The sequence below is a fragment of the Lagenorhynchus albirostris genome, chromosome 12, assembly GCF_949774975.1.
Source record: "Lagenorhynchus albirostris chromosome 12, mLagAlb1.1, whole genome shotgun sequence".
In the NCBI taxonomy this organism is placed as follows: Eukaryota; Metazoa; Chordata; class Mammalia; order Artiodactyla; family Delphinidae; genus Lagenorhynchus; species Lagenorhynchus albirostris.
Window position 1 is genome coordinate 4,980,696 of NC_083106.1, and position 13,696 is coordinate 4,994,391.

General features: G+C 36.9%; 1 protein-coding gene across 8 annotated transcripts in view; it reads right to left on the reverse strand.

The window, feature by feature from the left end:
• Positions 1-13,696, reverse strand: part of QKI (QKI, KH domain containing RNA binding) — a 144,184-nt gene that overhangs the window by 10,792 nt on the left and 119,696 nt on the right. For 4 of the 8 annotated variants that reach the window (XR_009543898.1, XM_060168264.1, XM_060168269.1 and 1 more), the window contains exons 5-6: positions 3,706-3,793; positions 1,967-2,266 (exon numbers count right to left, since the gene is read on the reverse strand). Coding sequence is in view for 7 of the 8 variants with exons in the window: in XM_060168264.1 (XP_060024247.1) it covers positions 1,967-2,266; positions 3,706-3,793 (388 nt within the window). In the remaining variant the exon portion in view is untranslated. Of the gene's footprint in view, positions 1-21; positions 1,254-1,966; positions 2,267-3,705; positions 3,794-13,696 lie in introns of those variants that run through there. The other 4 variants (XM_060168268.1, XM_060168270.1, XM_060168266.1 and 1 more) reach the window with 4 other exon arrangements.

Here is a 13,696-nt window from a genome sequence, read left to right on the forward strand (position 1 = left end):
AAAGGAAGGGAATTAAAAATTAGTCATCAATGAAGATCTGATGCTAATACCAATCTCCTCACTACCACCAACACACATGTCTGCATCTGTTTTGAAGGGCACTGCTCATTTTAAAATAATATGATGAGACTTGATATATAGCATGCATGTTATCTGTGTGCAAATTTATTATAACACAGCAATTTGAAATATTTTCTCAGTTCTCCAAGTGGTCAATATCATGTTTTACTGCTTAGGTGGCAAAGCGAGAAATAAAATTGATAATGGAATCTTGTCATTTAGTACTCATTATTATTCATCTTATGAATGTCAATAGGTATCTGTATATTTTGCTTTCAATTTTGTCAGTCTAATAATTAAGTATTATAAATAAAAATTTTCCAACACAACAAAAGCACATTGCTTTAAAATGAGAAATTTTACTGCAGTGCCTCTTGCTGTTTCTAAGCAGTAAACTGGTCCATCACCCCTTTTTTCATTTTAGAAAAACTAATCTTATGTAAGTATAATTCCACGAGGCAAAATCAGCGAGATCTTGCATTCAGAGTGCTGGAACAGCAGCTGGTGGCTAAGAGTGCCAGCCCTGCAGGAAGCAACAGTCAAACTCCTCGAACAGACGCTGTGCGTGCAGCAGAGAGGAGCTCTGGGGGAAAGGAGCAGGCATGGGGCCACAGGACAGAGCGTTAACAGAAAGGAAAACGTAAAGGGGTTATAGGTTACATGTTATTTTAAAAATGCTTTGAGAAATATGCAACAGAAACAGGCCTCTCATAAACAGTTCTATTGTATAATTCTGACCTATAATACTTTTTACAATGATTTAGAGATAAACAGAAAACATGTACAATAAAATGTATCTGCTCATGAAACAAAAGGCACCTGAGTGCATGCACACACACAGATAACATACAGAGCATCGTGGCTTTTTTTAATTGAACAATGAATTTTCAAGTTTAAATCTTAGTGTCCGGGTTCATTAAAGACTTTCATATTTTTAGAAATCAATATTAATGCTGGGAAAAAAAGAACTTAAAAGATCAAAGTCCTAAAAGTCAACAACATGCATGCAGCACCAAGGTCATATACAATTCAAGAAAAAAGAATTCAAATTCTGTCTGGTAAAACAAAGGGGCAGCCCGGAAACAGTTTGTTCCACATTGACTGGTCGTGTTAGAACAGCTGCTGTACTCTAGTCCTTCATCCAGCAAGTCAATGGGCTGAAATATCAGGCATGACTGGCATTTCAATCCACTCTATAAAAAAAAGGCATCAGTAATGTCTTTTTCAAGCACACCACTTTTTGTTCATGTAAAACCGAGCATTTATAGCATGATCTTAATTTTCGTCTCAAATGTGATTCTAATTCAGTGACTTGGTATTTACTTCATTCCATACTGTACTACTGAAATTAAGAGTGTCTCTTATGTTTAATATTAACTAGGACTTCAAAAGAGAAAAGCTGAAGAAAACTGAAGAATGCAACTATTGGTCCCTTTCATATTTTAAGTGATCACAAATATTAGAAAACACACATCAGTTTTAAAAATATCTCAAAAAACTTTCACATAGAAGTTTAAAATTTAGCTGACAAATAAATCTCCGACACAAAAGGAATCTAAAAACTGGGTGGTGGAGCTGATGAAGAGGATAGGCCAATAGGTGGGATCTAAAACTCAGAATTGACCGCAATGATGTCAAAAATGTGAAAAGTATTTTCTGTTTACAATGTTCATCTCAAATTTACCCAACCAAAGTGAATTTCAGTCACCAAAGTGAATCTGAATAAATTTAAGGTACAATTATTTACAGGAGGAAACCCTTATAAGAGGCTGAAATAGAACAAAATTTAGTTTTCAGTCTTTCTAATGTAAACTTGTCTCTCTAAAATGGATATATCATTTCAAAGTCTGGGGCAGCAGAAGTTATGAAGAAAAATGTCATTAACCATACAGGGAGAACAACTTACCTAATACACCGCTAGGTTCAATAGGGTACTCAAGGATCGATGTAGCTGGCGCCAACGTGTAGGGGTATTCATAGGGCGTGTAGATTAAACCAGCTTCGGGCCCTGGAGGGACTATCGCAGCAGCTGGGTGAGGAGTTCCGTTTGGCATGACAGCGGTCTGTATCTGTCTGATCAAAGGCATTATGGTAGGGCCAGCTGGCGTAGGGGTGCGCAGGGCAGCTGGCGGGAGAACGGGCGCAGGCCCCGTGATAACCCTTGGAGCGGCCTGGGCTGTGGCTGCAAGAGAAAAGGCAAGGGCTGCTACAGTGAAAGCGAAGAGATTGAGAAGGAGGCACAGGGACAGCCGAAGGCGAGACGTGGGAAACGAGAGGGCAGGGAAGGGAAGGAGAGAGCAGAGAAGAAGAAAAATAAAACGAAATCGTTAGTACATGCGCTGGTCACACAGAAATGCCAAAGCACACCAACCAAATGCAAAACAGCTTCCCCTTCCCCAACGTGATTGAGAATAAATGTGCAAACATTAAAAAGCCACTGGGGAAAAAAAGAATGAGACCATTAAAACAGGTTATATTTACTTCATATATCGGATATATCTATGTTTTTAAGATTTCATGAGACTAATGGTGCATGCAGAAGCACAAAAAAACACTTGCATTAAAAGATGTTAAAAAATACTTGGTAATTGGAGTCCACAGAAATACAGTTTTGGTATATTTCTAAAGAGTAGCTTCAGTTACAAATGAAGGAAAGCATAATTTTCATTGTATTAACTTAGTCAAATAACCAACAGTTATTAATTTCCTGCATCTGTAGGAATTAACTTCTTTATAGAAAAAACAATACAAAAAAATGTTACATTCCTAAACACATGACTATTAATGATATACTCCGTTTCATGAGTAAATTAAAGCCAACCATTTGTAAAAGTAACCACTCTAAACACACTAGGGTGCCTATATTTGGGAAAGTTGGCTATGTCTTTAAAATTCTATTTCTTTAAAAAAAATTAGTAATTTAAATGACATCATGTTCATATGAATGATGTGTAAAACTCAGATTGTCTCAAAATATAAATTTCACATTATTTCATTTTTAAATATAAAAAAGCAATCCTCTTACAGTTTATGAAAGCATGCACAATACATATAAAGGGGAAAATAGGATTAAAAAATAGTATCATCTACTGCTCTCTGTGAACTCACACATAAAATCAACAGAGAAAAAAATACTGGAGGAAAAATGTGCAAGCAAGGGGAAAGAATAGAAATCAACAGAAGAATCACTGCATTCAGATATATTCCAAATTAGCTTTTATTTTTTTTTAAATTTTGTCCTTTGCATAAATGTAACAACACTGCATTCAGATATATTCCAAATTAGCTTTTATTTTTTTAAAAATTTCGTCCTTTGCATAAATGTAACAAACTAGAAGTCTTAAATCTGTAAGTTAACAGAAAATTTCCCGAAACTCTTGAATTTAGAAGTTGAAATTTCATCAAAAGAATAAAAGAAAAGTTTGTAAACTCAAAACTTAGGCATGCTGGCATAAAATAAAATCAAGAGAGTGCCCTCAATTCTTGAAAGCAGTAAAAATGGGACAGTTAGTCCCATATCAAGTGACAGTTATTTCAACTCTTCACTTTGTTTAACTGTTCACGTATTGTGCTGCCAAAAGGGGAGAGGTCTGGGGACAAAACAGCTGAAACAGCTGTAGCTCTGAGCCTCAGTCTCATTCTTACGTGATTTAATGTTGGCATCTCTGTAGGTGCCATTGAGAATCGCAAGCTCCATCAGCTGCATCTTCTTCAGGCTGTCTTCTCCCTCCGCCTATACATGGAAAATACAAGAGCACTAAGCACTTGAAATGGTCCATACACATCACAGCCATATCTATGCACAAACCTTAAAATAGGTATCATGTGACTATAGCCATCTGTTTCAATCAGGGAAGAAAGATCAGGGAACCAAAAGGTGCTACATGCTGAAGCCCATTCTCAGTAATGGGATGTTGATACACAGGATACTCTCAACTGCTACCAGCTACATTCCTAAGGTAAGCTACACTGATTTATTAATGTTCTTCTAAAAAGCTTTACTTTTAAATGGAATCAATGGAAATATTAGGTAAATTAAATACAGTATAGTCTCTACAGTACCTATCACTCTGTTGAAGAGTCTAAAACTCAAATGTATTCATTAAAAGACAAAAAACAAACTGGGATTTTAAACATGTAAGATTTGACTGTGGTATGCAGGTAAGGAAATTTGTTTAATTCTCCCAAAAAGGAAAATTTAATAAAATCATAATCATAAGAATTTCTAAAATTTGTGTATATATTCTCGTTTCTTATGCCAACATCCCGCTCTCCCCTCAATTAGCAAATGCTATCAATTCTAAAGCAAATCCATCTTTAGGGGCATCTGATACACTGTCCAAGCCAAGAAAAACTTAGTAGTGAAATGGGGCACTATTAGTAATTATGCAACAGGCAAAACCCAGGGATGCCTCTGATCATCAAAATGGCCATTTCATTTACCTTGGATTTGCCCCACACCCTCTCCATTTACTGTTGTCACCCTTGCTCTTGTCATTATTGGTATATTACCAAAACTACTACAATAATGTGTTAATAGTATCTGTTCTCCAATCAATCTATGCACAATGGCCAGATTAACTGCCCAAAACAAAACTTTCATCTTAATGTTTCTTAACATTCTCATGTCTTAAAACCCTTCATGGTCTCTTGCCATCTAAAAAAATAATAATACATTTAAATTACCTATGGCCTGGCCCCAAACTATCTTCTCAAGTTAAATCAATCTATGTTCTTTACACATATCTTATATTATAAATCAAGCCAAATCACTCCGTTATTCATCTCTGTGCATATTCCTATTTCCTCCATCTTGAATGCTTCTCTGCACTCCATTCTACCCTTCATCCTTCTTTCCAAATCCTACTTCATCCCTGCAGACTTCAACCTAAGTGCTACCTTCTCAAAGGGCTATCCCTAGATCGTATTTTTCTGCCCTGAATTAGTTTGTTGTATATCACAACTACCAAGCAAAGAACAAGCTCCTAGAGAACAGAGCCTATTTCCTATTTATCACTGCCTATCTTCCCACTCATCCCATCTCCCCAAGTCATTTGCTAGGATTTAGTTTTTAAATGACTGGTATGAGAAATCTTTAACTGTATTTACAAATCTCAAATGTCTAAATCCTGCAGGATAAACTTCAGGAACAGAAAGATGAGGTTCATCCCTGAAGACGGTGGCAGAAATGGAACTATGTGCTGTTCACATATTTTATGCATTATCTAAGCCTCGGGACTTAATATTTCAAAGGAAAGTAACCCAATAATACATTTTTCTGATATAACATTGGTCCTTCTTGATTCAAGAAAGGAGCAGGTGACAAACTTCTCAGTCCTTTCCTATTACACAAAACTCTATCCCTGGCACTGTAACAGCACATGGGGCACTACAGTTTGTAACAAAGAGAACTGCGAAGTGGACTTCTAACAAACTACAAAGAATTTTTTTTAAGGTAAGTGAAAACATCATGAAGACTGATGTGCCACTGTCGGCATGTTCCACTGCCAACTTTTCGGTAACCTACTCTGCAGTAGCAGAAAATGGAGAAGATACTCGCACTCTGTGGAATTGCTATTCCTTGATCCCTATGAACATGTACAGATGAATGAAAAAAAAAGTAATATTATTTATTTGAAAGACACATTACTTGCTAATGATAAAAATAAGTAAGCAATGTCACTGGAAGAGAAGAATTAGAAATCTATTATGGGGCTTCCCTGGTGGTACAGTGGTTAAGAATCCGCCTGCCAATGCAGGGGACACAGGTTCGAGCCCTGGTCCGGGAAGATCCCACATGCTGCGGAACAACTAAGCCCGTGAGCCACAACTACTGAGCCTGCATGCTGCACCTACTGAAGCCCATGTGCCTAGAGCCCGTGCTCTGCAACAAGAGAAGCCACCGCAATGAGAAGCCCGCGCACCTCAACGAAGAGTAGCCCCCGCTCGCTGCAACTAGAGAAAGCCTGTGTGCAGCAACAAAGACCCAATGCAGCCAAAAATAAATAAAATAAATTTATAAAAAGAAATCTATTAGGATAAAACTGCATAAACTTGTCCACTGAAAACTAGTGATACTAAAAATTAAAATTTGCCACATCGTTTCAAACCCAAATCTATGTGTAACAGAATACCAAAGTAAGTATATAAACTATACTCTATATAAACAGAAAGAAAAGCAACAGGTATACCTTCAGTCACCTTCCACAAGAAAGTGGTACACGTTTGAAAACGTCAGAAAAGTAAGAAGAAATAAAGATGAAAGAAGAAGTGAGGTGACACAATGCCTCATACACAGTGCCATACAAAGAAGAGGAGCTAGAACACGTTTTCACTGAACAGCTTCTTTCGGATAACAAAATAACCACACTCATTAGCTGGTGATGCAGTAAAACTTGGGAGGAAGGCAAAGAAGATGATGGAAGAAATACATGTGTGCATGTGCAGGGCCTGTGCATACATGTGTGTGCCTTTTGCAGGGTACAGGAAATGAAAACCTGATCTAGTGACATCAACAGAGGAGGATAAAAACCAGAGCAGCACAGCTTTCACTAGGTGGTGTCAGTGAAGTGTGTCATAATGACACAGTTGCTGGAGGCCACCAAGACTTACAAGTTACGAATTACAGTATGTACACTGAATTATATCACATTATGGCAGGCTATACTAGTATCTCCTAGCAGAACACAGAATTTAGTCGGCAAAGCTGGAATTTGAACCTGGTGGTCTCACTCCAGAACAAGCTTCTCTCTTCCATCCTCACCACTCCTACCCACTCTGCACTCACAGGGCATGACGTTATGTGTCTCAAGAGACAACTATGGACATTTGGGTGGCTCTAGTTTTGGGATATTGTGAATAATGCTGCTATGAAAATTCTCCTACAAGGCTTTTTTTGTGAACAGAAGTTTTTATTTTTCTTGGATAATTACCTAGCGGTGGAACTCCTGGGTCATGAGGTAAATGTATTTTGCATGGAAGACATTACGTGAAGATTATCAAAACACTGTAACACATTTATCTTTGAAATATAAGTTTAAAAATATAACAAACATTGATAACTTCTCTACAGGTCCACTGCCCTGCATCTAAACCCTGTGACATCAGAAGTGTTTTGAGAACTTTTCAGATTTGTAGAAAAATAATATACCAATGATTACATAACATTCCCAATGGGTCTGGTGGAATACTTCAGTAATCCAAACTATAACAAACATAAAAATACTTAAACTAAGTGGGATTAAAAAGACTATAAACACACTTTTCTGGACTTTTTGGGGTTTGCAATTATGGATGACAAATTATGGATCTGTATAAATATATATAATTTATGCATGTATTACTTAATATACAGCTATGTTATCAGCTATATTTAACAGCTATGTTAAAAGTGATAGAAATAGATCATGGTTAATATTGGATCAGAGTAACATGGTTTTAATGTTTTAAAGTAGAACAATTTATATACTGTTCTACTACCTTATTAGAATTAGATATTAGATCTTCATCATTTAAGCATTTATACTGCATAACAGATCTATGGCATTGGTACTTTATTATCTCGGAGGCTCAAAAAGATTAGGTAGCTCACCCAAGGTTATACAAGGTCACAATGCAAAACCAGCTTTCAAACCAGAGTACCTGATCCAAAGTCCTCATTACCTTCTCCAATGTCATGCACGGTGACTTAAAAGTGGAAGCACTTTTTGAATTCATCAAAGAATTCACGTAAGAAATGAAGAAAATTATGTTTATTTGGTATTTTAAAATCTATAAAGTACACATTAAAAAAAACCCCACTACAACAGTGTAATTAAGTACAACGGAGCTAAAACAAATGTTTATTTCCAAATAATTAAAATGTCAACTAACACAATAATCTGAACCACTGCCTGTAATAAAAGCCCAAACTTTCCAGCTTAGCATTCAAGGTGCTGAACAACTTCTATGCAGCCCTATTTGCAAATGTTTTGCACTAGTCAAAATCATCTGTCCACTGTCCCCTAGAATATATACTTTGTGCTTTTCTGCCTCTAAGTTAGACAAGATGTTTTCTAGCAGCATGCTGCGTATGCCTCTTTTGAGAGCCCAGAGATAGATCACTGGCCTCTCCAGAGTAGCCTTTGCTAATCATTCCCACAGATAATGATATCACTTTCCTAAATTTATGCTACTCCTTTTGGGGAAATCAATCATATAGAGCCATGTGTTATCTCTTCTTTTCTATTTTTTCATGTTGTTTTTAGGAAATTTCTTACGTGACCTGTAGGCATGAATCAACTAATAACCAATACACCAGTCTTCTTTTTGCCTCCGATACCTTGCAAACATGTACTTACTCAATACATTTAAAAAAAATGGATTCTTACTTTTCTATAAATTTGAAGTAATGAGTAGAAAAGGTTTTCCAACATTAAAGTACATGACTTAATTCACTTGGAGAACAGGGCTGAGCAAACAGTAAAGAGAAAACAAAGAGTGACCACAGTTTATAAACAGTTTTAATACCAATCATCGCCTGCATCTGCCCTGTCAACTAAAGAAAACTCTGACAAAGAACTTAAGGACTTACACTTAAATACAGGGTTTTATACAGGACAGTGACATAACAGCATGTCTTTAAAGGCTTATTCTGGTATTTTGTGAATGGACTGTTGGGGGCTCAAGTATGATTAAAGAGACCCAGTCACAAGCTTTAATCCAGTCCAGGTGACAGAAGAAGAACTGGACTGGGGTGGAAGTAACACAGACAGAAAAAGTAAGTTAACTTGACAGGACCTGATGACTGACTAGATATAGGGGGCGAGGAAAAAGGAGACATTAAAGAATGATGAGATTTTTGGATCAAGCAATAAAGGAGATAGTGACTCCATTTAATGAGAAGACAAAGGCTGAGTGAACTTCCAAAAGTTCTGGTTGAAAATATTATGCTTGAAATGCTTATTTTAAACACCCCAGTGGAGATGTCAGGGAGACAGCTGAATAAGAATCTGAGGTCTACTTTTCAACTTAGCCTATAAAAAGCGAGTAGAAAAATTAACTCCCACACCATTTTCAGAACATTTTTCTCCAAGATGATATAGCAATTATTAAATTTCAAGCTGACCTGCTATATGCTTTCAAATGCTGGGTCTAGAACTCTATATAGTTCTATATCTTCTAGGCCAGCTGGTTTGTTAGGCTCTATCCAAGTGAGGGGCATTAAAGTGAGAATGAAGAGCTGGCTGAGGGGAGAAGGAACGCCGTTCCCTCCGGCACCAGCTGTTCTCAGCTCTGCACCTACCTTGCCAGGGGCAGCTGTTTGCAGGCCCCACACTCCTCTCCCGGTGCTTCTAGAACCAGCTTCGCCGAGCATCCCCAGCCCTCAGCCACAACCAGTGTAGCCACTCTTCTGAGCTACTGAGATTCTATCACCAGCCAAGTGGCACCACTTTGTCAGAGGTTCTCCCTCTGCACAGAACTTTCTCAAAATGTCTTAAGATCTAATAACAGTACCATTTTCTCTCTTATCTCCCAGCCCTGGTATAATAGCTGCTTCCCGGAGTTTCTAAATCTGAATTACACTCTTATCTCCTTTCTCCGTTTTTAGTTCTCAACACCCACTTAACCAATAACTTTATTAATTCTCTGTTGAAATACCTAGTGTGGTTTCTGTTTTCCTGATAAAGAATTGGCTCCCCAGCACTGCTTCATCAGAATCTGAATTTCCCCGCCTGGCATTTATGGCCACATCAGCTTCCTCTCCTTTTATATCACCAACTTCATTCTGTGTCAAAAATCTAAGTACACTCTATGATGATCTGTTATTTCTTTAGATTATTTAAAGGTTCCTTGATTCATGTTCCTTCCTTTTCCCAGTCTTCACTGTTCAGTTAACAGAGGCTAATGAGCACCTACTATGATGCAGATACTCTGCTAATGAGTCCAACACACCAAAAAAATCATATTCACAGATCGAAGTACATTAGAGAAATTCCCAGAATCGTTACAGAAATTCAATATCGAAAAGATGTATCGGAACTGCTATACTTAGGTGGAGAGGCAAAGTCAAATTAACGTCATTACTTCACTTGGGCAATCGAGCCTGCTCATCTTTTACAAAGCAAGCCCTTAGTTCAAATAGTATGCAAAAAAGGCCGTTTCACTGAAAAATCCGTGGGTCAAAATGTTAGAGACACAGTAAAGGGGAAAGAAATCTTGTCATGTATTTTTCTATTTCCCATTAATTACACTATGCAATATACTCCGATTTAATCACAATACCTGGTTCAGCAGCAACAACTTAACACAGATAAAGCAAGGTAACGCAGAGAAAAAGCATGAGGCATTTTATTTAATCAGAAAAGCTTAAAACACTCAAACACACACACTCACTGACAAACACATATACAAAGCTCCATACACTACATAAACTACATTTTATAAAACTAACAAACACTTTTACCTTAGGGTAATACATTCTGTTTTTTTTTTGACAAGCTATAAACAGATTCATCTCAAAGCAGTGATGATCTCGGAAAAGAAAAGCCACGTCTACTAGAAAGCATTTATTCCTTTCTATGTGAAATATAGTATGATACAATTTGAAATATTTTTTATAGTAAGCTTAATAGAAATGACAAACTTTTGAAAGATTTCTATGATCCACAACTCAGGCTACATACTAGTATTAGTAATAAATAAATAATGATAGTAGATATAAATAATGATAGCAGATATAAAAATAAACATAAATAATGATAGAGCCACATCATTATTTTATAGGAAAAAACAAAAGACCTCTAAAGTTGACTGTATTGTAGGTGGACTTTATCAAACTATATGGCTGGGGCAATAGAAGAAAGGATAACTACAAATTGTGAGCTTAAGAGAGCCTTATCCTATAGCAGAAGATGAAGAGTGAGAACCTGAAGACAGAGTCTAAAAATCTATTTGCTGTGAGAGGTATACAAGAGGAGTAGGCAAAAATATACTATGACAGAAGCTGACACAGGGTGTAGTGGAAGACCAGATGAAAAAGTATGGGGAAAGAATCACAAATCACTTTAAGGATCTGATGATAACCACGGACTGTCTAGAATACATACAACGGTATACAGACAAAATGTGATGCACAATTGTAGGGGGTTAACCATGAGAACTAAACTCACCTATGAGTATCTGTGTTAGAACTACTAATTCACCCCAAATGGTCTTGAAAGACTTCCAGTATAATGTCAATCTTCTACAGGGACTCTTTAAAGTAACCCATTTTTCACTAGGAGATATTCATTATATTTCTGAGCCATCAAGCACAGTCTAATGACCTCAAAGGAGAGCAGAGGCAGAAAGCTACTTGGTCCTTAGAGCAATCTGAAGTCACCGCTGCCAGTTTTCCTTATATTCAAACTATTTTTGGATATAATCATTATGGTGACACACCTGAGGCCTTTAATTTTGGTCGACTCCCACCTTAACTTTTTTTCTTTGTTGCTTCATAAGCTATCTAAAGGTATACCTTCATTATAAATAGTTGACTAAAACTTTGAACTAAATTAAGGCCAAGGGAAAACAAAGCAGGGAAGGCAGAAAGGTTGGTAATTTCTTCAAATGCCAGCTGGCAGCATCTGACCTCTCTGACGCACAGGAGCAGCAAAGGCAGCGAAGGCAGATCAGACTGTCTTTTGCACTATAATTTTTGTTGCAGATTGTCGAGACATTTATCAGTTTTCCTTGGTCGGAAAAAAATAATTAAGCTAATTAAGTATTTCATTTTTTAAAAGACTTTTTTCCCCCTGGGATTTGAGTAACAGTTTCTATTTTATCTGTTTATAAAGAATTTAACCTTCCTTATCTCATTTAATCCTCTTGATAACTCTGTAAGGTATATAACACAAGTATTATCTCTTCCACTGGCTGCACTTTAGGATAAAATTAAACAAAAGATAGGAATTCAGCTGCCATGTGAAAAAAGCACTTGAATACTTCTTATGCTCAGCCATCCCGTGAGAGTGAGAAAGCCATGTTCGCTTTAGTCACACTTGAAGAACCAAATAACAATAAACAGAATTTGGAATGTATACAACACATTCCTTTAGGGATGAAAAATATTTTACCTCTGAAGTAAATTGCAAATACTCTCCTATTTCTTAAGTGGGAAGCTATCTACATAGCAATCTAAAAACCTCATTTTAAAGCAGGCATAAAATAAATCAGGGAAAGTTAAGTACAGCAGTTGACTGAACTTGCCTTAGAAAACTTTTCTTCTATAGCAAGACCAATTGTGAGTGGAACAGCTGTTGTGCTAGAGTACACCATACCTTAGAGGAAAGCAATCTAGGAAGTTCCTCTACTTAAGAGATTTGAACCTTATTAACTTTTACAGTAAACCAATAAAACCACTCTCCTTAAGCAAGCTGATTATGCATGGTCATTTTGGGTTTGGGCACTTCCTGTATTCTTTGTGGCTGCTATGTTTACCCTGTATTTTGAGGCGTTTTATGAACAGTAAAAATCACACCGTATCCAATAATGAACCCATAAACGTTTAGTAACATAAAATTATCAATAGAAACAAAACTGAAAAGTGGTGAAAAAAATATAAATGCCGGAAAGCATTGTAAAAAACCCAAGAGTTCTTTCTTCAAAGAGCAGATGGAACTTACTGTAAGTCATAGATGACAGTTGTGTGCTGCGACCTCAAGTCTTGGCTGAATGTTTAAATGTACATAATGTCAACAGATGTGCTGGGAATGGAACAGGTATGTTCAGGCTGCCAAGGAGTTCCCTGTAACACCTGATGAGTTCATCAAGGGAGGGAGGCACTGACTTCCCTGTCGGTTCAGTGGTTAAGACTCTGTGCTTCCAATGCAGGGGGCATGGGTTCCATCCCTGGTCAGGGAACTAAGATCCTATATGTGGCACGGTGTAGTCAAAAAAAAAAAAAAAAAAAAAAAGAAAAGAAAAGAGGAAAAAAAAACACACAAAAAAACAGGGAAGGGAGGCACCTGCCTCAATAGATTTCTTTCCAAACACACTAAACTGATCTATTTTGTAAAAGGTACCAATGATATACCACCAAGGAGGGAGAAAACAGTACCATCTTAAGCTACCAAGGACAGAATCATTAGTCTAAACTGTTTAGTAGGATATACCCAGGAACTGAAAGCAGAAAACACTGAAGTCACTGGGACTTACAAACAAATTGACTTAGGTATTGTCTTTTCAAATCTAGGTGCTTCTATGTTGCTTTAAAATTGTATTTTAAAATTACCCATAATCTACCGCTCTAGGAAAACAGCATTTTTATTCCCACATGTCTTATTATGAATGGAATTTTTCCTTTAATATTTGTTATTCAATTTTATATCTTACTATTTTTATGAAATATTCTACCAACATTTTTTGTATTATAGTCCTTGAAATTCTAAAACATTATATTCATTATATAAATGTTTACTGAAACACTATCTCTTGGACAGGTTTTATTAACTAACGAATAGTTTGCCCTCTTGGAAACTGGTGGTGGGCGCGGGGGCAGGGGGACTGGGGAAAGGAACTGGAAGCAGAATATTAAGCAGTGAGAACTGACTGACAATAAGGACCTTCCAGAAACACACTGCAACGGTGCTGAATGAAGTTTGGGCTGGTGATGAAC